General features: G+C 44.4%; 1 protein-coding gene across 2 annotated transcripts; it reads right to left on the bottom strand.

The window, feature by feature from the left end:
* Positions 1–193: 193 nt before the first annotated feature.
* Positions 194–25,840, bottom strand: limk1a (LIM domain kinase 1a). 2 transcript variants are annotated; one of them, XM_048264961.1, is made up of 15 exons: positions 25,650–25,840; positions 22,260–22,398; positions 11,755–11,864; positions 10,804–11,001; positions 10,427–10,532; positions 9,595–9,782; positions 9,171–9,357; positions 8,273–8,359; positions 7,371–7,502; positions 6,905–6,964; positions 6,243–6,308; positions 5,256–5,424; positions 4,777–4,832; positions 4,248–4,405; positions 194–3,858 (listed from the first exon to the last, which is right to left on the bottom strand). In XM_048264961.1, the coding sequence occupies exons 1-15, from the start codon at positions 25,718–25,720 to the stop codon at positions 3,633–3,635; spliced, it is 1,953 nt and encodes a 650-aa protein (XP_048120918.1). In that variant the 5' UTR covers positions 25,721–25,840; the 3' UTR covers positions 194–3,632. The 2 variants fall into 2 exon arrangements, with proteins under 2 accessions (XP_048120918.1, XP_048120920.1); XM_048264963.1 differs by lacking the exons at positions 22,260–22,398; positions 25,650–25,840 and adding an exon at positions 16,405–16,649.

Here is a 25,840-nt window from a genome sequence, read left to right as displayed (position 1 = left end):
TTCATGCCCATAGCATCATAGACAGTCCACAACAGACATACGGTAAGGAATGTGATCTTACCTACTGATTAATTTGCAAGTGGATTTATCTTATCTGTGAAGACATCACTGGGTAACAGTTAAAGATTGCATGCTTGCTGTGTGTAATGTGTGTGTGTTAAGCTGTGAACCTAACTCGACCCAAGCAGCATTCAGTGAAGCATCACAAGCTCCAATGCCCTGAGCTGGACTTTCAATGGAGAGTACTGGAATGGGGATTGTAAGTGCTCTAACGAAAGTAGCCCAACATTAAGGAATTGGACAGTGGTCATTACAACCAGAACCTCTTACACAAAGGATCTTTCTGTAGACAGCAAGGGAACCACAGTTACCCTCCTCTTTGTAGCAAACTTGGAAGATATGTTTCAAAGGTAATGTGAGTTCAAAGGTAATGTAAAGCTATGCATAGTGCTTCATTATGTTTTTTGGTCATTCACCTAAAGGATCATTCGTAAAGATAAGTCAGGCTATTGGAATGGTACTGGTCCAGTTTGGAAAATGGATGTCTAATTTGCCAATTCAAGCATGTGCTGCAACAAAACCAGTGAAAAGAACTAGAGACACTTTTACTGTTATGTAAATGGAAATATTCCTATATAAAAGAGTAACTTCCAAAACATATGTACAATTATAAACTGTGAAGACATGGAATGGAAAACTAATGAAGATGCACATGCATGTTTCAGCAATACTAGCGGGGATTGAGTCAGTACTGCGGTGAGAAATGATTTTAAAAGACACTATTAATAAGTTTGCTACTCAGAGGAAAGGCTCCCAATGAATCCCTTTACATTTCAAAGGCTCCTTCAGTGACTTGCATTCATATAAGAACCAATGCAGTTTCGTTTTTTTCTTTAAAGTAAGAGACAAACCTAGCCCTGAGGGCAGCCATTTTCTAGCATAGTGCAAATGAAATTACTTAAAAATCTATACAAAAGGATTTCAGTGGTTCTATACAAAAAAAGAGATGCTGTGTTAACCCCCCTCCTCTCCTCTCCTCTCCATGTATTTTCTGTTTCAGTTGCATCAGGCAGCCGGCATCTGCTGTCTGTGCACACTTTCCTGACAATCCTCCACTGTATTCTCCTCTCTATCACAATATTTGTTCAAAGTTACAAGAATAGCTCTGTTTTTTATCCTCGAAGCAAAACTAAACACCTAGCCAATGCACCATGCAACTCTCATCTCCCCCTACAGGAGATGGAGAGGGAGAGAGAGAAAGAGAGAAGGAAAGAAAGTTGGGCTTGTCTTCAAACAGAGATTTACAGAGATATTTACAGCCAGCAGGTTTGTGTAAACAGGAAGTGTTCCACAGGTTGGTGAGACATGGCCACACACCAGTGACTATGGCTAAGAGCTAAGGCCAAACCACATGGCTCGAGTCTGGATGGTAAAACATAACGTTGCCTCTTGAATACTAATCTTGGTCGAACACCAGTGTGCCAAGGGACTACAGAACTCTTAACAGCACATTAGTGGCCATTGGACGCAAAGAGAGTGGCAAAGTCTCAACGAGTAACAGAACCATCCATTGAACATATAAGAAACATGAATGATTGCATTTTTCCTCTGTGAAATTTCTTTCTCTCTTTTTTTGCTGGTTTAGAGCAGAAAGCAGTTGACCACGATTGCTCGCATTTCCAGGAAGTTAGTTCACAGACACGGTCACAAGAAAAAAAAGTGATGCTCGCCGGCAGACTGTAAACAACATAACTCGATCTGCTGCTTGGGAAGTAGCAAATGTAACACACGTGAGAAGCACAGGTTGGGAAATGGATGGCCCGAGACCTTAGATATACTCTCCAAAACGAGGAAGTCAACCAAGGGCCACACTGTTGTCATGCCAACCTTTTACAGGTGTTTTAGAGGCTGTTCTGTTGAACATCTACTGTTCTCCTATCTATGTCTATAATTTTAACATGTAGCCAATCAAAAAATATGGCAATGCTGCATCAGTATACAAAATATGTCTGTACATATACAATATTTAAAACATTTACAGTAAATACTATCAATAGGTATGTACATTTGATTAGAGTTGGACTACACATGATGAAACTTCAAAGTACTCCAAGTCAATGACAAAAAAAAACAAACAATGTACCATAGATGACTGTACCATAATGGCAAAATGATTTCAGTGCTGCACAACTAGTAGAGAAAGATGGAGGAGATGATTCCCAAACTCGGTGCCCTGTTAGAAGTCTTGCCAGCCTCTCAGCGCTGGCTTGGCGCGATGCATTGACGTCAGTGGGAAAAACTACGGCAAGACGGTGCGAGGCTGAAATCGCCTGCAAATGTGAAAATCTCATGCTTACAAGTGGGATGCTGGGATTGCTGCTCTTAGCTATGAGTTAGTATGCCCCCCACTCTCTCTCTCTCTCTGTTGCAGGATCAGATCACAAGGGTTAATCAACAAACAGGGGGGGGGCACTGACTGGTTATTAACAACCATGCATATCATTCACTTAGATGGTGCTTCTCCTCGTTGTGTTATAGATTGTTTGCTGTCCATTCAAAAAGCAAGCTGTCACTGCAAAATCAAGGATATATTCATCACTGAACACCAGGTAATACTATAGACGTCACTATATACTGTAAGCCAGCATGCTGGTGCAGGACAAGAGATACGGTGGTGAGAGGAGCAACTGTTATGCTGCGTTCAGACTATCAGCACAACACATATTAGTGCTCACATTAGGCTAAGCATGAACTGCCAGTTTTGAGGCTTTTGTTAACAGCAGGCCAGGCTAGGAGGATAGTCAGGGAAATAAAGCAAATGAAAGCTTGCCTTGTGATGACATTTGATATTAAATAGTCTTTCCACAGGGCTTTTACACATTTGGTAAAAGAAAAATCACTCTTCAATATCCAACCCAAACAAACCGGTTAAAAACCAGTTAACGCTAAGGTACAATTGCTATATGAAGACATCACATATAACCCAACACGACACCTGAAGCTGCCCCATTGTCTTGGAGAAGATTGTGTTTTTTTTAACGAGATGAAATTTAAACATCACCTTCGGTTATGAGCAGACAAAGACTTTTTCTCATTGGCTCTTAGCCATTAGAGTCAACAACAACACACACAATGCGGCGATGGTCGATTCTTCCATGCTGAGACTGTTGACGATGACTGGACATTCAACAGGCTGAAGCGATGAGAGTGACTGGGACCTGTTTCCTGGGGACCCACGTGGTGGGGAAGAGAAGGGAAGGGAGGATGAATGCCTTGCGACTGGAGTGGCGCCCCCAGGTGGCGCCCAGCACACATGGCATGGCTGGATTTCCATCCCTGAGTCCACAGCGGTTGGCATCTGTGCCCACTGCGGAGCTCCCAACCACGGAGAGTTACTCACAGCACACCCTGCAAGGGAGGGGATGTGCGTGTGTGTGTGTGTGTGTGTGTGTGTGTGTCTGTGTGTGTCTGTGTGTGTGTGTGTGTGTGTGTGTGTGTGTGTGTGTGTGTGTGTGTGTGTGTGTGTACCCACGACACCGCTGCCCAGCGTTGAGGTGGGTAAAAAGTCCCCCTCTGCTCTCTGCCAGCGGGGCGGAAGCTTCTTTAGCAGATCTGCCACCCTCTCTTCTCCGCTACGCTCCGTTCTGCTCCTCATCCTCTCCTCTTAGTCTCGCCGAGAGCGCGAGCGAGTGAGCCGACTCTGGCTGCTCGGGGTGCGGGCGCAGCCCGTTCTCGGAGGGTGGGTGCTTCTGCCAGAAGTCCCGGCTGAGCTGCTCCAGCTCGGAGACGAGCGGCAGCCGGATGTCCAGGTGCATCTTCAGGTTCTCCAGCCACTCCTCCAGCTTAGTAAACGCCGGCCTGCCAACAGAGAACGACTTCTTTATTAATAAAATCATAACTTTGGAACACATTGTTATGATTATGGTTCACACTAATATTATCATTAAAAATTAAGTTAGTATTAAGCAGTCATATAGCCTAAGCCTACCAAGGCTGCACATACAAAAATAGTAATATTAGTAATAGACTAAATAATTTAAACATAATAACAATAGCAAAACATCATCATAACAATAACAAACATTGACTCCGTGAGGAGAACGAATTAGTTACATCCAAGATATCCATACGGAATAAGGAATGCGTTTGACAAGATGGGCTCTGTTTCATTCATTTGTTGACGTACTGTACAGCCTATGTACACCCTATGTACACCCTATCTGAAACTCAGTCCTAAGAGTCCTCACCTTTTCTCTGCGTCCAGGTCACAGCATATAGCAGCAATGGGGAAGAAAGCGGGTGGGCAGTCCGACGGGCAGAAGTGCTCCAGGAAGCCCTTCACGTTCAGCCCGAAGTCCATCGCCCGGGGGAGATAGTCTGGGTCTGCGTTGACACGCCCGATGATCTGCATTTAGGAGAGGAGAAGAGAGAGGGAGTGGTGAGAGCCTGGTTCTGGAGGGCCCGGCACCGGATCCCCCGTCTACACCCGCAGGAAACCACATACAACCCCGAGCTAATCCTGGACCAGTTTAACCTGGATCCAAGGACACAGCCCTGCTTCCTGCTCCTGTCTGGGCCAAGCATGTCATTTGGAGGCAGTTTACGGTGCTTAACTATCAGGGAGTTCTGGAGACTTCCATAATGGCTACCACATTGGTGGTGTCCCCAGTTTGAGACTGATTTCTGTGGATTGTAGGATCCAGCACAAAGGCTATTTTCGTGAGGCTGGCCAAGGCCCTGTGATTATTCCCGCTGATCTGTCCACAAAATACTCACCTCACAAAGCATAATCCCAAAGGAGAAGATGTCGACTTTCTCGTCGTAACTCTTTCCTGTAGGTAGCAAGCCAAAGTAAATATAAGGAACTGGTTGAGGGCACAGTACAACCACAGGATAAACAAGTCAGATGGCAGTTGTACAAAAATTCTACATTCCTATATATATAGGGCAACGGGCAAAAACAACATACTGTAAGTCATAGGCCATTCGTTGGTGTTTTGTGAATTTATCAATTGTTGACACCTTGTTGCTGCTACAGTGTTTTGAATCTATTATGGTCCATTCATCCATTGTAGTGACTCCAATATAATAGAGAAGATATTACTTCATTTTTGTTATGTACCTATTTCGGATGTGTGGTATGACAGCAATTATTTATAGAAGAAAGGGACTAAAGATTTTCACAGACAGATGCCAAACGCAGATGCCAAACGCAGCATGTGATACTGTATTTGATAATTAGTGGGCAGACTCACCATGAATCATCTCTGGTGCCATCCAATAGGGGTTGCCCACGACCGTGTACCTCTTCCGACGGTCAGGTTTCTTCAGACCCTGCGGGTTCCCCAGAGACAGCTTGTCCTGGTTCTTGTCCTCCACCATGAGCCTGGCAAGCCCGAAGTCTGCCACCACCACACTGTTATTCTGCAAGAGGGGTGGACAAGATCATAAGATAACTCCCACCTTACTTCAGAAAATCACTTGAGTTGTTTTACAGAAATGTCAGAAATACATGTACCGGTAGTCACCGCACCCTGCCAGCACAAAAAAAAGGGCAAGGATGGAGCTATATAAAGGACAAGTAGACTGAATAAATATAAAACAGAAGTTTTTTTGTTTGTTTCAGAAATGTCAGGGGTGGAAAATTTCCAAAAGCTTTTCTTTACGATTGGAGTTATTGAACAACAATATCTGATCCTCACCAAATCACTTTCAATCTCTAGTGAAAAACCTTAATCTACAAAGGCTTTCATGCAGAGACTACCAATAAAGCCTGACTTCCAAAACAGAAGTAAGACATGTCCAGACACAGCACTTCAGTGCAGTGGATGTTTGCCCAGTGTCAATCATAACATCGTCCTCAATGTCAAATCCGCAGGCTCAGGATTCCATGGTTTCAAAAGATGCACTCACTGACATACAGAGTTTCTCTCTCTAACCTGCTTATTGTAGTGAGTCAAAAGATGTGCAGTGTTTTCTCCCGAATGGAATTCTGACAGCCATATCATCTTATGTCTAACTTCTGTCAGCCTCAAACTAAGCTGCGTGTCAACTCAGGAAAAAACAACTTAATCCCCAAAGAAAATACACTGGAACTACACACACACACACACACACACACACACACACACACACACACCCCGAAAGCACACACACACACACACAAGCACACACACACACACACACACACACACACACACACACACACAAACACAACACAGTGTTTCCTCATGGATACTCACTTCTCGTACAAGGCAGTTGTGAGAATTCAGGTCTCGGTGGATTATGTTCATGGAATGCAGGTAGGTCTGGTGACAGAGAGAAGGAAGACAAACATGGGGGCTTGATAAGAGAAGCGATACATGGGCCTTTGATTGATGCAATACTACAGCTTAGAAATTCTGTTGATCACATTTTTTATTGATCTACATTTAAATCTGTATTCTAATTCCATGTACTTTAATCTTTAATTTGATGTGGCTGTATCTGCTTTAGGTTAAAAATGTGTTGGTCGACAGTAATCTAGGCTGAGAGATTCTGACATTACTTATGACAGCAGCAAAATCTTCATCCCAAACACAATCCTTCTGTTGTGTTTGCACAAAATGACCACAAGGTGGCAGACTATGGTAGTTGTGTTGTGATAGCAGCCATATACACTATCCCTGCTGGTGAAAGGTGATATTGCAATGAAACATTTGACTACAGTGAGGGTCTACCATTCAGTGTTATTGGTTGTGACATTTTCATTAAAATGACACCAAGCCAACAAAGGCAGAACTCTTATTTTTCGTGGATTGTAGCTATGTAGCAATTGAAGCCCTATGTGCTATAAGTGCATTTGTGAATTTATGTGTGTAGTCACTTGTGCAGTTATGTGACAAACTATGTTCTCTTCACTCACCATGCCTGAAGCAATGTCCTTTGCAAAACTCACTCGCTGGTTCCATGGAAAGTTGCTATCCTGTAGATGGAAAGAATGTAAATTTAAATCACATTGCTTTCTAAACATGAGCAATAGGTCAGGGGAAAAAACAGGCCAAAACCAGGCATATGGTTGTGTTCAGATGGCCATATTTACAGCGTGACAGACTTGTTTATGTGTTGCAATAAAAGAGCTTGTGTGTGAGGAGGAACTGCTCTTGAGTGTAAATATACCCACAACGCAAGTCACATGAGAGCCCGTGAGACCACACACACACACACACACACACACACACACACACACACACACACACACACACACACACACACACATACACACATACACGTACACACACGTACACACACGTACACAGACACACATACACCTACACACACATGTACACACGGACACACAAACACGCACACACACATGCACACAAACTCACCATTTTCTTAATGATTTCCCTCAGGGTTCCTCCTTTGATGTACTCGGCGATGAAGTTGAGTCGTTTGTCTTTATAGAGCACGCCGATGAACTTGAGCACGTTGGGGTGTTCCAGGCAGCGCATCACCTTCACCTGCAGTCACAAAGAATAAGAGCGCAACTTAATTGGCTCCGTCCAATCAGATCTCATCCAAATCAGGGCTGAACGGTGCAGAGGCGTCTGGGGGCAGAGGGATGCGCCAGGGGAGGAATCTTGTGTAATACCTGGGTTAATTAAATACATCAGCCTCTGATCACAGGAATATGATTAGTCCATTACTGGGAGCCACTGCACATTCAAACACGATTGAGATATGAAGCGCTAGCGATGCTACGACGCTGCTATGAATGTCATGTCCTACTCGTGCATTCGGTCATCCCTAAATTCCTAAGTAATGCGGATGCTGTACAGTAGATCAGTGTTTCTCAAACTTTTTCAGACCAAGGACCACTTAACCAATTAAACAAAAACTCACAGACCACTTAGTTAAAAAAAAGAGTAGACCTATACTTCAACAGTACACAGTAGGCCTACTGAACCACCTGCTTATTGCCTTTGAACCTTGCTTATTGTGTCAGAGGATTCATTTGATTTAAACTGGCATAGCTTACTTTAACTCTTTGGATTAACATACAAGTTGGTTTAACATTGCAAACAACTCATCTATATCATATTTTACCACGTCTGTTTGCGGACCACTTAGGATAGCTTGCGGACCATCAGTGGTCCCCGGACCACACATTGAGAAACACTGCTGTGAATGAACTGAGTCTGTCTTTGAACTGGACCTCAACCAAACCTCGCTTCCTCAGACCACTGAGTAGAGGGGGTGAGGTGGACGTGAAGAGTGACCGGCCTCTTACCTCCTTGAGGAAGGTCCTCTGCGTCTCGTCGTCGAAGCGGATCAGCTCCTTCATCACCATCACCTCGCCCGTCTCTCGGTGGGTCACCTGGGGTTCAGGGGGACAGGAAGTGGAGTTATTAGACTGTCCCACGGGGCGGAATGTTTAGGAGTGTTTCACAGGACGGTCACCTCATTTAACCTTGTGTTTAGTGTCTACGGTGGTTACACCCCATCTGGCTGCCATGTGTGTGTGTGTGTGTGTGTGTGGGGGTGATCTCTGATACAACTTTTCAAAGGCTCTCTTTCCAGCCCGCCCTCTAAAACTAACCTCATGCTGGAGTGCATTTGGGTGCATGGGTACTCCCTGTGCACAAGCAATTTCCCGAAGAAAAAAAAAACAACAAACAAAAACACTATACCCTGTATTTACCCACACAGGCGTACGGTCTGTTTCACCCTGAGGGTATTTATCAACATTCATTTCAAGATAAGTGAAAAAAAGGAAACTTAAATAGAAAGAGGCTAAATATTTGTAGGTTGCCAGACCAACATATTCTATGAAAATAAAAAGCTCTAGTGCTGTCTGGTCCAGATTTTAGGTTGAACTGTTTATTTAAGTAATCACACTGCTGCCATCTACTGGACATGATAAATGTGTGATCACACAACACTATAAACACAGAATTCACAGCCAAATTTGTCAATCGTGATGTGCAGTCAGACACGAGTCACAGAAATAAAAACATGGAATGATTGGTGTTCACTGAATTATAAGTATTGATACAAATAGGTCCTTATTAATCAATATACAGATGAAAGTGTGACATGGAAATGGCTACTGATAAAACGAGTCAATACAAATCGATACATTTGATGTTGGGTGATGTGGCAATGTGGACTTTTCTTTAAGCCAATACCTTGATGGCTTGACCGAAGCAACCCTTCCCCAGGACCTCTCCATGTATGAGGTCAGAGGGGCGGAAGATCCGGTGCGTGTGATTGGACACCACACGCAGGGATTCTGAGCGGTTGATGTCTTTGCGTTGGGACAAGGGTGAAGCGGTGTTGCTGGAGCAGGGTGATTTGTCAATGCTGTAACTGCGCCTGGGGAGGAACAACAACAAGCGTTGTTATGGATACCATATTTCAGTCAATAACAAACGCTCAAAACACACCGAACGACATTAATTACAGCTAGTTCTTCCAATTTGTTTTGGTTTACCAAAATTATGACAAAACCAACTGGTTTTGTCATAATTTAACAACACTCCAATATGAAATTAGCACTGTAGTAAATCGATAGAAAACATCTGAAAAGGCATAAATAGCAGTAGCACTTACGTGATCACGCGGGAGCGGAGGTTGTTGACGTCCTGGTTGGGGGGCTGGGTGATTGGGGACACCGGACTGGACACTGGAGACAGGGGGCTCGGCCTGTCCACCTGGTCCTCTGAGCCGCCACGGTCATGGGGGTCGTGCTCAATGGTCAGCTGCAGCAGACGACTTGTCTCCTGGATCAGCAGGTCAATCTGAGAAGAAAGAAAGAAAGAAAGAAAGAAAGAAAGAAAGAAAGAAAAACAGAGAAGCAGAGAGAGGAGAGAGAAAAAACAAAAGAAAATAGGAGAACAAAAGGAAAGGAGAGAGGGAGAGTAAGAGTAGGATGGGGAAAAAAAGAAAGAAAGAAAGAAAGAAAGAAAGAAGGAAAGAAAGAAAGAAAGAAAGAAAGAAAGAAAGAAAGAAAGAAAGAAAGAAAGAAAGAAAGAAAAGGTCAGAGACATGTATTTAAATAAATAGACTAGGCTGGGAGCCAGCTAAATCAATTGTTTTGGAATCGTATAAAATGGATAGAGAGCGGGCTGTGCCTGAAGCATGTTTGCATATGAATTTGCTTGTCCATTCCTGGATCAAGTGGACTCGGCAGGAAAAGTAATGAAATAGTTTATGATGAGGGCATTTGTTGTCTCAGCCACAGACTCCCTGAGGCATAGTCTGCATTATTTTGGAGCACAAAATGTGCGTGTGTGTGTGTGTGTGTGTGTGTGTGTGTGTGTGTTTGTGTGTGTGAGGTGTGAGTGTGTGTGTGTGTGTGTGTGTGTGAAAGAGAAAATATAAATTGAAGGAGGGATAGATCGAATCATATACCAAACAGAAGGAAATATATATATTTTTTTACCTCATCAAAAGGAACATTCCGGATTGGCGTCCCGTTGATCTCAAGGATTCTGTCACCTACATGTATGGAGTTCTTCACATCAGGACTGATGCACTCTGTGTCCACTCTAATAAGAGAAGAATAATCAGGTAAGCAACACTAAATAATATAAACCGTGTGTAAACAAATACACAATATAGAGAAAAAAATATATATATATACAATATATAATCTAATTCCATAATTCTGTTGATAATACAATACACTAAAGCATGCATGAAACTGAAAGTCCTTTGAGAATGAGCAGTACACATTTGAGAATGACTAGATTGAAATACACAATCTATTAAATGCCTGTTGAGCAAAGACAGAGCCAGCACTGCCCTGGCCGTACTCACTCTGACACCCTCACTGTGGGGTTGTGGTCAGGGCCGAAGCCATTAGGACTGGTGCTCTGGTCGATGGCAACGGAAAAGCCACGCTTGCCATCGGTGGATGCCGGGATGGACACAAGGGTCACTGTGTGGGGGATCTTCGAGCACGGTGAGTCCGGGAGTGTCACCGGGGTGACGATGGTCTGGTAGTAGCAATGGCCACTGGGTAATCGGAAGACAGGAGAGGTCATGTGAGAAGAGAGAGGGAGCCTATAGTACATATGAGTATTAGCTTAAATATGTGTTGACACTACTCTACATTCAGATGACTGCAGCAAAAACAGCTTAATCATGATGAGGATGTCAACATGAGGGCATCTTGGACGTAACAGGGAGGGGTGACCTAAGACTATGCTTGACCTGGTGACAAAACATCCCTTTTTGTAACTGGTTCCATTTCTCATCAGTGTGTCAGTGGCTCTACTTCTGTATTTTTTTATGAAGGTTCTGCTGCCATGGCCAGCCTATTCTATGTCAGTGTTTTTTTTCTTGTAACAAGAACACTAACATGTGACGTGTTGGCTTTGTGGTAAAAGGCCCATGGTTTGCTCTTAGCCCCTAAATTGGGGGAAGTTTTTATTTTATTTCTATTTTTCATGACCACACAGGGCTGTGACATGGATGCTACATGCAAAAGGGGAAATGACCTAAGCCTAAGCTGATGGCCATTGTACCGGTATAATGTGTATTCTTTCTGGCCACTGTGTTGTCTGGGGAAGTGCTGCTTTCATCATTGATCTAATACACTGTATAGTATAGCATCGTCATGGATCACTTGTCCAATATGGAAGGCTGCATGAGGTCAATTCTGATTTCAAAGTAAAGGATTCAAGTTTATTCAACAATTTTTTTTTTTTCAGATATGTTTCTTTGCAAGCTAACTCAATGTTTGGCTCTTTCATCCACACAACTGACCAGTAGAGCTTGGACCTTTCCACGAGGGCATACGTGTCCCCATCTCCAATGAAACTCCGACAGTTCAGGCAGGTGAAACACTCGGGGTGATACTTCTGCTCTCCCGCAACCTGCAAAACACCCAAAGAAAGGCCTGGACTCAGCAAAGACACACATGCAATCACCCCAATGATCTGGTGGCTTCAGTGTTCAATTGAGTGTGTGGGTTAGTCATGTCCTTGTGTTTGTTAAACAGTATGAGACATGGTCACAACTACTGAGCCACTTGTGAAGTTGTGAATGGTGGGAGTTCTTGTGCAATGTGAATAAATGTCATGCTTAAATATGGTGGAGCATTATCGCCTGTCAAATATGATTGACCCATACATGACCTATAAGACCCTTCTTATAAGGCCCAAGTGATCTTGATTTTACACACTGCTGACATCATGAACTTTGTTCACATCAAAAAAAGGTAAATGCCAGTTAACAGGTTTCAACATAGCTACCATGGAACTAAAGAACAACAAGATATTTTCGAGTAGAGAACTGTTCCTTTAGGCAGTAATACCACTAGCAGACCAGCTCTCATGAATTTAGACGAAGTCAGGAGAGTTTCTATGGAAACTAAAGGAGAGCGCACAAATATGTGGTCAAGCTGGATCCCGACTTCACAACAGTTAGACTGATCGGTGCTTTCCAATGTTACGGCTTCACCACAGAACGGACAAGGCTGTATGAAATCAGCTGTGAATCAATATAATTTAAAACGATCTGCACTGACTTTGGTAGATATTTCACAGACCGTAAAACGAAGCATTGGTACCAAAGCTGGTACTAGAACTAGTGCTGAATCTGTAAAATGAATGCACACTGTCTTGATTCCTCATCTGTTTGATATACACATGTGAATGAGATAAAACATGACCTAATAAATGGCATGGAAACCCCAGAGAGATTTAGCATGCAGCTGCACCCAAAATAAAGACATGGATGCTTTGAAGTGTTGGCGTGTCTTTCGATAAACATAATTAGCCTGTGGTCCTGCAGGCAGCCGCCTTTCTTGTTGAGCGTGTTGTAGGATAACAGCAGCATCTTAAAAGAATGAAAACTATTTCAACTATGTCTATTTAAGGCCACAATAAACACGCACGCCTGGCTCTTTGGCTAACTACCCTCATTTAGGATCAGGGTTAAGAGGAGCGTGTGAAAACAGATTATATAACATAACATGTTAAAAGAGCTATGTTGAGACAGGAGTATAATCACTGACTCCTGTGCATGGGAGGTCCACAAACAAACCCCGAACTTCAGAGGTCTATGAATTTAATTCCATTTCCTGTCATTCCAATTCCAATTCCAATTCTACTTCTTGTGGGACGGAGCCAATTCAATTCAAATTCCAATACAGTTCATGAATTGAATGGAGGCCAGTTCTAAAATTCTGAATTTTGCATAAGCCTGCTATGAAGATGACACATAGAGAGGGCCTCAAATCAAAATCTAAAACCACACACAAGGGGGCACGCCAGCATGAAGTGCGAAATGACTCTGAAATCTATTCCATGGAAGTACCCTTTCAGCCATCAGAGGAAGCATATGGTGTGTGTGTGTGTGTGTGTGTTTGTGTGTGTCCGTGTCTGTGCGTGTGTGGACGTTCTGAGTGGGCATCTGGTGACATTTCAGGTGTGAGGGCTCAGTAGGAGTGTCCTTGGTAGGAAGGAAACAAAGGTGACGCTGTCACACTCCATTTGCTGCCCACCACCACAACCACCACCAACACCACCACCAACACCAAGCCCCTGGCTGCTCCGACACACTCATCTCTGTCTCGCCTCTTCCATTCTCGAGCGAACAACTGCGTCCGAGCAGCATTACACATACCCCCCACACCCCGCTCTCCCTACCCAACCACCCCCCTCCCCAAAAACCACTTCAGAGAGTGAACAACTGTTTCCACAGGCCCCCCGGGGAAAGGCTTTGAGAGCTGGAAAGGTGTCAGGTGATGAGGAGGGGAGGGTGCAGTAGAGATAACAGCATTCTTGGGCTCCCATCACCGTTACTGATTGATTAAACAACACATCGCTCAGTCAGATTTGGTTGTTTCTCACCAAATCCTGTAAAAAGCTGTAGATAACTGACCTCTGTGCTGGCTTATACCATTGGCATGGAAATTCACATGGTAAACAACAAAAAACACAAACAGAATACTGATACCTCACAAAGTTACAAATCTACCCCAACACCAGATCCCTGAGTTGCTAAAAATCCCCTGTGGTATAGCAATATTAGGGGAAATTCAGCCTGCTCAGGAATCTTTGGGTGATAACAGGGAGAGAAGAAGTCCTTTCATTTTCCAAATGAGTAGCTCTGCTGTGGTTTTTTACATGCTTGCTGCTCTCTCCCAGCATTCGTACGGGTGAAGTGTTGTGTCTGTTAGTCATCAAGCACAAGGCTGGACCATGAGATCAGGTCTTAAATCAAGAGCATATTGTTCTCTGAGGAACTGGGGGGTTCTCCGAAGAACCGGGGGGTCCCCATGACCTCCATCTGGAGAAAGTGTGTGAAGCCATAACCTTCCCACCCCCCACGAACTCCCATGAGCGTTTTTCACATGTTTACATTGACCTTGCAAAATGAACTCAACTGACTCAAATAACACTTTCAGAGGCATTCCTTTAAATCCCCACAATCACTAGTTGAGGGAATCACTCAACATGAACGGATAGGGACATTACATCCGCACACAGAACTGGTTTGTGGTTGAAAGGTTATCCAAATTCCATGATGCCACATTTGAATGGTGAAAGTGCCAGAGAGAAGAAAGAAGTGGAATATGTAAATCATGAACAAAGTGGACATCCTTTAGTGCTATTTCCTGGAGCTCCTCCTGACGCACAAGGAATGACTTTCTCTGCAATGGGCCCTGCTTCCGTCTGCCTTGTTGCATCTTGTCTGCTCTCCTTTTCTGCGTTATGGGAATAGGGAGACTCCTACACACAGTAGGGAAGATAAAATGATGGCTCGTCCCTTCATACTAACAAAGGACAAACTAATCTTGTCTGCAGTCTGCAAACGACAAGAGCATATTAATCACAGGGAATATCAAAACCAGTTGCAATGCATATGACACGTGCGATTGTAAATTAACCGGATTATGTTCTCTCATTAGCTAACTATTGGAGTGGTTTTTCCATATGGGATTGGACTGAGACTAATGCACTCTGGGGCCGTGCCTGGGGTTTTGCTGATATAATGCAATCTCCTGGTATAATGCGCTCCATGTGTGCAAGCCTCCCCAAGCAGCACGGGTAGCGGCACAACACAGCGCACACGGCCATGACATCACTTCACCCCGGGATTAAAAAGGGAATGTTGACCTCATTCCCAATCACCTTAATATGACCAGGAGACTTGTGCATGCATTCCAGACAGTTTCTGTGTGTGTTTCTCTGTGTGTGTTTTTCTGTGTGTGTGTGTGTGTGTGTGTGTGTGTGTGTGTGTGTGTGTGCCTGCAAGTATGTGTGTGTATGTGTGTGTGTGTGTGTGTGTGTGTGTGTGTGTGTGTGTGTGTGTGTGTGTGTGTGTGTGTGTGTGTGTGTGTGTGTGTGTGTGTGTGTGTGTGTGTGTGTGAAGTGTGTGTGTGCCTGCAAGTATGTGTGTGTGTGTGTGTGTGTGTGTGTGTGTGTGTGTGTGTGTGTGTTTGAGTGTGAAGTGGTAGATGCAGGGCAAACAGAGAGTTGCAGTTTTGTGCTAACAAGATAAGGTTCCATCCAATCCATTAAAAGGAGCTCTACTCAGGCTACTAGTCTAAACACGGGCAGAAATCTCACCAGAGACTCATTACTAACCCTCTACCTGCACCTTTAGGCTTTCCACTTTAAGTAAAGATCACTTCTAATGAAAAACAAATCCACACTAAACGTAAGGATTAAAACAGATGCCAGTGCTTTAAAAGAATGATGATAGCAAACCGAGCGGGAGCTGAATCTGCAAAAAACATGGAGCCACTGCAAGACGCACTCACACACGCAGGCTATCTGCAGCAGAGTGACTACCAGCAGAGCAAACATGATTAGACATGTGGACCGAGTGAGCTCTGCCAAGGCCCAAAACACTCAAAATAGGGAATGAAAAACAAACGCGACCACATGAACGCCTAGCTAAATCTTCAGCCACTTAAAGCCTTAAAGCCACCCAAACATACAGATTTAGCATAAGCCTGGTGCGTGCAATCAACTCCTTGATACACAACCTTTCTGATTTGGTGGCCTTAGCCTTATCTCATATCAAAATCTACCTGACAAATAGTAGACTAATGTCTGTGAAAACTATGGCTCATAAGTAGTCTTAAAAGAAATAACACATCTCGAGATCTACATTGAAAATAGACATTTTTTCAGGTCAACCATTTTTAGCTAACATTTAAATCACATCATGTAGTTGTTGCCCTAAAACTGTACAAGGTCGAAACTAGTGTGGCTAGGGCAAAAATGCTCTAAATAGAAATGTAAAAGCCTTTAGAGAGAAACACGACTACTTAAATACAACAGGCATCAGGGCACCTCACAGCACGGAGGATGAAAAAGAGGAAATGCGAGGTGCCATCCATCCACTGTAACAGCCACCCAGCCCCTTGCCGAGCGTCGACAGCCTCCCAGCCCCCCTTACCTTCTTGTCCCTGTTCCACAACCTCAAGCAGCAGGATCCCCAGTAAAACAACTCTCCCACCATGGCACTGGCTAGTGAACCTCCGCGCGACTTGACCATGCGTCTCTTAGTTCATCGCCAAGCGAACGAGCGTCACGGCGATGCTGTCAACAACAAAACAGGAGTCGTCGGCTTGCCGGGAGAAGCGCTGTGCTGCGTATGCTGCCGCTTCCTTGCCTGCCCACGCCCCCGACGCTGAGCTCATCTCTGAAACGGTGTCACTGCGCTCCCCCTCCCTCCACAGCACACACTCCCCTCTCTCTCTCGCTCCCTCCCTTCCTCCTCCTTTCTCTCGCTCTCTCTCCCTCTCTCTCTGTGTGACCTCATCACTTCCTGCTCTGCCCTCCCTTGTGCCTGCAGTCTCTCTCTTTCTCTCTCTCTCTCTCTTTCTCTCTCTCTTTCTTTCTCTCTCTCCCTCTCTTTATCTTCCCCAACCCCCACTCCACTTACTGCAACTAACCCAGACACAGCACACAGACCATCTCCCCCATAACCCCCCTCCCTTCCTCTCACACACAGCCCAGTTTTAACTACAGAGTTCTTTAGTAATTATAATGTAGTGCTATTGACACATACCACCCTCAATGACTGATAGTCTACAGCCTGAAGACAAAAGCATAACAATTCAGAAGAGGGGAAAGGATCAATGTTCCGTGAATATTCAACAGTGACTATTGATCCTTACAGATACAGATACCCACAACTTGAATTCCTTTCATTCATACATGTTTTTGTTATCACAAGGATTGTTTTAAGTACATAAGTAAAAAAATAAAACAGCAAATAAAAAAAAAAATCTAATAAAAAAAAAAAAATGTCATCTAAAATGCATGAATCTAAAAATGCATGAATGCAAGTAGTAACCCCGCAGAGCTGCAGCGGTTCCTGTACTGTATGTATTGCGGGAGGCGCACAGTAGCATCCCTTGTGAGAGAGGCTGGGGGATGCTAATCAATAGGTTCCAGCTGGCTGTCCGAGCCCCTCCCTCCACGACCAGACCACCGGCCAGGCCCAAGCCAGCAGCTGCAAGCAGCCATCTGACTTTGCAGATATTAATAGAGTCAGGAGGGATGTCCGCAACGCAGCCTGCCAGCCTTTTCACAAACAGGGCACGCGCGTGCACACACACACACACACACACACACACACACACACACACACAACTCGGAGAAGCATGGATGGAGAGGGAGAGGGAGGGAGGCTGGCAGAAAAACGGGTCCACTGGTGCATGGTCAAATAGCCTGGATGTGACGAGACAGCTTTATCATCCGAGGCGACGACTGAGCTGAGTCACTGCCTCACCAGCGAGCGATGTCGACTACCAAAGGCCGACTAGAATACCGTGCTGTGACATGTGTAATTGCTTTGGAGATTAGAGCCAGTTTTATAAAACAGATGCCTCTTCTACTTCAAGGCCTCTGACTGGGATGAACATGTCTACTGACTGATGCTAGCCTTATCAGACATTCATGCTGAATTCATCTGTACAACCATGTGACTCACTGAAGTCTGAACCAAACAGTGCATACAATCTGATCATATGGATAGATATGGCTTACACATGGAACGCATGGATCATACTGGTGAGTCAATTCTGAACATGACTTGAGAATCCCCTCCGGAGTGATCAGTCACACGCCGTTGTGAGGAGTTCAAAACATGTATAGGAGTCAACAATCCAGCTCAAACTAATTTAGACAAAGAAAGAGAAGTCCCCGTCTCATCTCAAAGGAGAAGCAAAACAAAATGACAGTTTTAGGTAGTTTCCAAAAAGGAACACGCAAGGTTTACGTGAAACGACACCTTGGGGAGTCCAGTCAATTAATCACACTGAGCCAGCTCAATGTTCGCATGTTAATACAGTAGGTAAAGGAAAAGAGCCAATCTATCAGCGATAATATTTATCTGTATTTCTCAAAAAGTGAATAAACCAGTAAAAACCTGCTGGAATTTCACAATAGTACCTTCACCATAGTCATAGTGTAAACATATTTATTCTAAACGTACATTTATTTTCTTTCTAAAGGGAGGCAATTTCCCAGATCAAACAAAGATGACATGAGTGGGTCTACTTCAAGTCATACATTATTTACCCACCCAAGTCAAAAACTTTCCAGAGATGTGGGCGACTGGAGGACCAAACATGAGACTCTTGGTTAGGCAATGCAAAGAGCAATCAGTTACACAGTTGTGACAGGCCAACCCTCAGTCCCAGACATAAACACAAACACTCTGAACGCCTGAAAATTCAACTAAAAACCCCACCTCGATATAACAGTCAGTGGTTGCACCACTGTGGTGCTTTCCCCGTGACCTGACTCATCCTTCTGCTTTCTCCATATCACTGTACTGGTGTCTCCATATCACTGTACTGGATGAATTGGTTTAAAGAAAACCAACCAAAGCCAAACCAATTGAGGTGACCCAAATGAGATCATCAAATGCAGCGGTGGAGGAATTGGAAGGGGTTTGTTGCTCAAATTTGAATCGCTGTAAAAAAAAAAACAGAATATGATAACATTACATCATAAACCATTCATTGGGGCCGCATTCGTTCATACTGATCCTGGGACAGAGACCAAAGATGATGAAAGGCTTACCCCCGTCTTTAGGTCATTTACAGTGACCTCTGCTGACACCTGCATTTAGGTGCAGCACAACCATCAGGAACTGCATCTCATGAAGGCCACTTTTCTTGCATAATAAACCTTCATGAAATATCCTACCACTAAATTGCATAACATCAAGTAAATAAGCCAAACACAACCTCAGCCTCCCAGCCCAACATTCTTTCAAGGTTGCAAAAACGGTCCCTAAATTTAGCCGCCCGTTTCCCTTGCAAAGATGCCAGCAGAGGCAGCAGAATGGAATTTCACAGCAGCACATATCTTCGCCTGCTGCATCATCCAGTGGGAAGCTGACCTTCACCTAACGCTGAGGCCTGATAGAGTGCTATTGCTCCAATAATGGGATTGCATGCCCGTCTCCAATTTACTTCACAGTGACTGTCAATCAACCCCTACAGCATCTGATAAATCTGACCTACTGTAGAGCACAGGATGCTACGGAGACAGGCCCAGCGCTGACATCTTTAATTCACTTAGTCTGGAACAGGGGCGCTTTAGTTATTGGGATTGCACTTTGGAGAGGAGACTGTATGGCAGTAATTCACATGGCCAGCTCTCTGAGACATGCTCTCTGACAACGAGCAGACTAGAGAGTCAGGGGAATGAGAGAGAGATCTACTTACCACAACAGTAGAAAAGACTGCACACACACACACACACACACACACACACACACACACACACACACACACACACACACACACACACACACACACACAGGCCGTATAGGTACAGTCATGGATTGTTACAGCCTTCTGTGTTAATTGCAAACGTTCCACGTTCACTTATATGGGAAGGGGCGTTACAGCTCTAGTGTGTTCCAGCCGTCTGTGTGGCCTTTGCCTTGTTTAGGTCCCACCTACTGCTAATTGCTGGAAAGGGAGTTCCTAGTTAGGGTTGATTGGACAGCCCTTAAAAGACCCAAGATGGTGTTAGTTCAATGCCTTAGTGCCCACCAGCATCCACAGTTGTGTGAGAGCCGTGGATGGCTGTGTGTAGTGTGTGTAGTGTGTGTAGTGTGTGTAGTGTGTGTAGTGTGTGTAGTGTGTGTGTAGTGTGTGTAGTGTGTAGTGTGTGTAGTGTGTGTAGTGTGTGTAGTGTGTGTATGTTTTATGTTGAGTCTTGTCCTGAGCTGTTGTCTTGCTGGGTGATCTGGACCTGCTCATTTTAAAAGTACTACAGTGGTAGTGTGCACCAAGTGCGGCAATTACTCCCAGTGGGGAGAGTGGCTACGATGTAGCAAAATACTGGTCTGGTTTGGCAAGGGTGTGCCAGGTTTGGCAAAACTAATCCCAGTGTTTGCATGCTTATGTGTTTGTATGTTACTATTAATATGACTTAGGCCTAGCCTTCTTCATACTTTAGCTTTGTCCGTTTGAACTTATTTTAATTTATCAATAAACCGGTAATCTCAATCATTTATTTCCTTGTTTAATGTTTACTTTTCTCCTTTACTGTAAGTGAACTAGTTACGCAGCCAAATGCCCCTAGACATTTTAACATTCAGACGTAACAGCATTCATAGTTAAATTTGAATTTAATGTCTCTAATTGTTGTCCTGCTGTTCTGTTACGTCTTTAATCTCAAAGTATGCTTGAAGCAGAGCTTGATCCATGTAAAAGCACAGGATGACAAGCTACTTGACTAACGACAAAAAAAAGTCAGGTCAGGGTCTGGCACCGCAAAGTCTAGACAAAACAAAAATACTGTAAAGACGAAGTGGAACCAAACAAAATATACAGAAAATGACCACTGGTCTTTTGCAGGTCATTCAAATCAAAATAGAATACCACTTTACATAAAAAGAGCTTTAGCATTAGAAAATAAAAGGCTGGAGGTGAAAGTCAATGAAAATATCTGTCATGTTTTGGTGGCCCTTTCAGTACATGCTGCACATTCCAACAGGTCGTGGGTGTGTCCTTACCGACAAAGAGGACTCGCTGCACACTCCGAAAGAATCTCACCTTTATCTGAACCCTGAGTTCTCATCGACCCCTCCCCACAACACCACATTCTCTATTCAGCTCCCGCTGGCATGATTCAAGCAATCTACTACTAATTCACAGCTCCACGACTAGCACAGACAATTAGGCTGTGATGATGAGAGTGAGTGGAGGAGAGTCTTAGTCGTCCCTCCCTCCCAGCACAGATGTGCAGGAGAGAATAATGATGTGATTCTACTTGCCTATCTAGCCAAGGGCCATTAATAGCCAAGTAATGCAATTCAGTGGCAGACACGTTAAGGTGAATTATTTAAGCGTCATTTAACATTCATATTTATTCATTCGGAAAATGGTGAGATTGGGAATGAGACAGAGAGTACAACTAAGAATGTTATTAAGACAGATTTGACCCAGCTCCTGTATAGAAACCCAGAGTCCATAAAGTTAATGTACTGTCAAAGTACCGCATGATTCTGCATGAAACTCGGGTTCTTATCAAGGATGCTACGAATGCTTGCCTCCCTGTTTCAGGTTTTTTTTTTTGCTTTTGCAAGCAAACGAGGGCAGCTTTTCAACTCCTCGAGATTTGAATCACCTCCAAGAGCAGTTGGCACAACTCGCCAAAGCTACCAAATGTCTCCTCACTTTCACTCCCTCCCTTCTTCATTAATGAAGAATTTACTGACGAGCTCCAGTGGCCTCGAGTAAGTCATAAAAACAAGCATCCACAGTAAACGCAAAAAAATAAACAGGGACATTGACGCTGTTGTGTGGTATTACAGCAACTGAAAACTAAGCTAATTATTGAGACACATTCATTGCAATGACATTGGCTACCATGACTATGTACCCAAGCTAAAGCATGTAACATATATATCACTCTCAGTCCCTTTACTTTCCCTTATCAACACAAGCTCTCTCCACTGTTGTTCAATTATACATACTATCTCTTTTATGATCACCAGCCAGATAACAGTGGTGTGCTGTTTAATTCATGGAAGTCCTTTCCACGCATGTGAAAGGCCACCAGTAATTGTATGAATACCACATTGTCAGCCTGTGTAACTGGAGCTGTTGTGTGAAATGGGAGGCTTGTGTCTTGTGTGAGAGAGAGAGAGATTGAGACAGAGAAAGAGTGAGAGACAGAGAGAGAGAGCGAGAGAGAGAGAGAGAGAGAGAGAGGAGTGAGGACAGACATGGAGAGAGCGCCAAGGAGACGGTCAGAGAGTCCGGTTTCCGTACTCACCATGATCAGGCCAGTGGTGATGGGCTCCGTGCATCCGTGACACAGCTCGCCGAACTTGGCCCAGTAGTCCTTCTTGCAGAAGAGCCGCCCATCCTTCTCGTAGTACCAATGGGACAGGGAGGTACTGCATTCACAACACCTGTGTGGGAAAGACAGGTGACAGAAACCGAGGCGGTGATTACGCATGATTAACTACAAGCCCTGGGAAGAATGAGGTCCCATGGAGTGTTATGACTGGCATCTTGACGATGCACACCCGTCAAAGCGCTTTAAGGCATTGTTCTCCATAGAGCTTTTAAAGGGCAGAATCAGTTAACATCGACAACAGTGACACACCTCAAATACCTTGCATTTTGCACACCTGGTTTTGAAAAGTAAATAAACAGGCTGAAACCAAATCCAGTTGGAGCATGCACCATCACTAAGAGGATACTGTATAAGGTAAATAAAACAGTGAAAGTAAGGCAGTGATGTTCCATCTGCTGACTGATGCGGATATAGATCAGCTGACGAAAGAACCGATGGGAATCGAAGGGTAGAGGTGATGAAAGAGTGGAAGCAAGGGGGAGCCAGCCAACCCACTTCCATTAAGGCCTGAGCATGTGCTGTCACAGTATACTGCAAACTGACCCTTAGCAAGGGAAGGAGGCAACCAGGCTCCTCTGTACAACAGACACGCCAGCATTTCCACATACCCTCCCATACTAAACAGTACATGTGATTTATACTAGACTGAAACAATTGCCTCAAGTTCTTCACTTGCAAAGCAACAATTGAAGGAATGATGCTTGTCAGTAAGATGTTTATGTCAGTGAGGTTGATCGATCAGGTTGACCCTTGAAAGGGAGCTGCTGCTCGCATAACAAAAGGCCCTCTATAGCCTTTACTACCTGATTCTCATAAAATACAAGGCTGGACCCGACTGCTTGGCCTTCCTGTTCCAACACAGCCTGGACAGGTCGATAACATGAGGCCTGAGGGAGACTGGGGCCATCAATCTCCATCTGCTGCCCCCCACTGGGCTCCACAGTGACCAGCTCACTGGGACACGTGTGTGTGTGTGTGTGTGTGTGTGTGTGTGTGTGTGTGTGTGTGTGTGTGTGTGTGTGTGTGTGTCTGTGTGTGTGTGTGTGTGTGTGTGTGTGTGTGTGTGTGTGTGTCGTGTCTGTACATGTATGTATGTATATGGGGGGATGCTAAACGGTCATGACAGAATATGCCGCCCTCTGAACCTAGTTTCCCGCAAACGAGAAGACAACCTACGGTCAGAGAGGGCTGAAGCGGTAATCAAGGATCGTTGGTACGGTTCTTCTGTATGGGGGACAAAAAGGGATAAATCCTTTTTTTGGGGGGTGTGTGTGTGGGGAAGACTAGGGCCTACATCGTACTCTCTATATTTCTTATACTGCATTCATTAGAGGCGTAAGGCTTTAATCTCCTCGCAGGGGTTCAGGGAAAAGAGCTAGTGGGAGCTGGCTGGAGGATGGGGGGAGGGGAGGAGGGTTACGCTTCCATGCGCCATGACAACCTGATTTGCTTCAGGAGGCTAGGAGGAAATGGGCCAAGGGCATCTTAAGGACAAGCTCCACCACATGGCGAGAGCCATTCAAGTTCATCAGAGGCTGCTGCCGTCACCCGCCATCAGCAGAGAAAAAGAAAAGGAAAAAAGACTGACACAAGAGATCAAAGCTCAAATTTAATTCATTTCTAGACAGCTGGCAAAGCTCCTCTTTAATTTAATCCTCCTGTAGGAAAATCTCCAAAAATGTTGCAGCCGAGTTTTGACAGAGATTAAACACAAGAGAAAATTGCTCCACGGAAAAATTGATTAACCTCTTTTTGAGTGATCATTTTCAAGCAAGAATATTTTGCTAAGATCATTAAAGGTATTTCAAAACAAATAATCCACATCATTATCATGCTAACCAAGGACTTAAAGATATAAATGGAAAAACAAACTTGTATCACTTCCTTTTTTCGACCAAAGGGGTCATCCAGCCCAAATGTAATCATTAATGACTCATGGTCTGGCAGTGTGGTTGCAAGTACTGTATACCGTGTGAGTCGGTATGTGTCTGGACGCTTGTCTAGGCATGTGTAAACCTACGTCCAGTACGTGTTTCTGGGGGAAGGTTAGGCAGATTACCGTTTGAAAAGAAGAGATTCTGACTGTGCACTGTACTACGGTTGAAGGAGTTAAAAGAGAACTGGACCCAAAATCGATGGAAGAATAAATACTGAAGCAGTCAGTTACACAATAACGATGTAGGTACAGCTGTGTCTTTTTTATAACAATTGGTCATCAACCATACATGTAACATATGCAATGTACCAAATGCTCTCCACTGATACAGGATGTCTGTCTATAAATATTCAAGGGTTATTTTTGTGGTAAAGGCAAATAGTTTATAGGTTGTTTAAAAATAACATCCAAATTCTACCACATACAACTGGTAAGCTAAGCTCACAGAATGATACAATAACATGTGCCAAGTCTGCAAAACGAACAAAAGCTGAGGTAGTAAAAAAAAAAAAGCAGTTTGCATACCAACTAACGAATACATTACGGGCTAAGGGCAAATTTGAAATTCTTATTTGATGAGGCCCAATTATAATATTCTCACTCAGGTCTGTCTGGGGCTGACACAGAAATGGCAGAGCTGGCTAAAAATGGTGAGCTGGGCCTGACGAGATGTGTGATCAGGGAGGGGTCTCTGGGGCTCCGCTTTCTGACCAGAGGAGACAGAGGGAGAGGACAGCCGAGAGAGACAGATGCTGTTAATGATTTCCCCAAGCTGTCAATAGGGAGAGAGGGGAAGATAGAGAGATTGAGAGAGAGAGAGAGAGAAGCAAAGGAAGGGAGAGAGACAGGTATTCATAGACAGCTAAGGGGGGTGGGGAGGGAGAGATTGAAAACATCCCACTATGAGGCATTGTTCTCTCGGGGCCCTGTGGTATGCCGCAGAGGTGAGGAGGGAACCAGAGCTCCCACATCACCTCCTCCTCTTGCCTCAGGGCCCTGGCCTGCCCGCCTGCCCGCCTGCCTGCCTGCCTGCTCTTCTGGTGCTCCCCTACAGGACATCTCACAGCAGAGGCAAGAGCTGGCCAAGGCCTCCACTTCACTCACTTTCACACCTTACCCAACCTCCTAATTATGTTTACATTCACTCTCTCTCTCTCTCTTAGACACATGGCTTTCCTCTTGTAAAAACACACTTCACACACACACACACACACACACACACACACACACAACACACACACACACACACACACACACCTGAAAAAAACCACACCATCTAAAAACAACAAACTTACACACAAACAAACTTTCTCTTTCTCTTTGACACACACACACACACACAAACACACACACATGCCAACACATACCTTTTCACAGACACTTCCTGACTCGCTGCTCCCCAACTCAAAACCCTGGACAGATTAATGATATTTCCCATCACATGAGTGGAGTGCTTCCTTCCTCTAAAAGAAACTGCCTCAGACAGAGGAGCACTGAGAGAGGCAGAGCCAGTGAGCTAGAGAGGAGGGGAGCGCGTGATAGATAGAGCAGGCGGGCG

The sequence above is a fragment of the Alosa alosa genome, chromosome 15, assembly GCF_017589495.1.
Source record: "Alosa alosa isolate M-15738 ecotype Scorff River chromosome 15, AALO_Geno_1.1, whole genome shotgun sequence".
NCBI classification, from domain to species: domain Eukaryota; kingdom Metazoa; phylum Chordata; class Actinopteri; order Clupeiformes; family Clupeidae; genus Alosa; species Alosa alosa.
The sequence above is the reverse complement of the archived record's forward strand: the minus strand, read 5'-3'. Positions and strand labels throughout refer to the sequence as shown.

Coding starts and splice junctions, on each gene's coding strand:
- limk1a (XM_048264961.1), bottom strand. CDS start 25,720: ATGGGAAATATCATTAATCTGTCCAGGGTTTTGAGTTGGGGAGCAGCG. Junction 11,865..22,259: donor TCACCACTGGCCTGATCATG/GTGAGTACGGAA, acceptor GGTGTTTTGCAG/GTTGCGGGAGAGCAGAAGTA. Junction 6,965..7,370: donor GGGAAATCATTAAGAAAATG/GTGAGTTTGTGT, acceptor TTCCATCTACAG/GATAGCAACTTTCCATGGAA.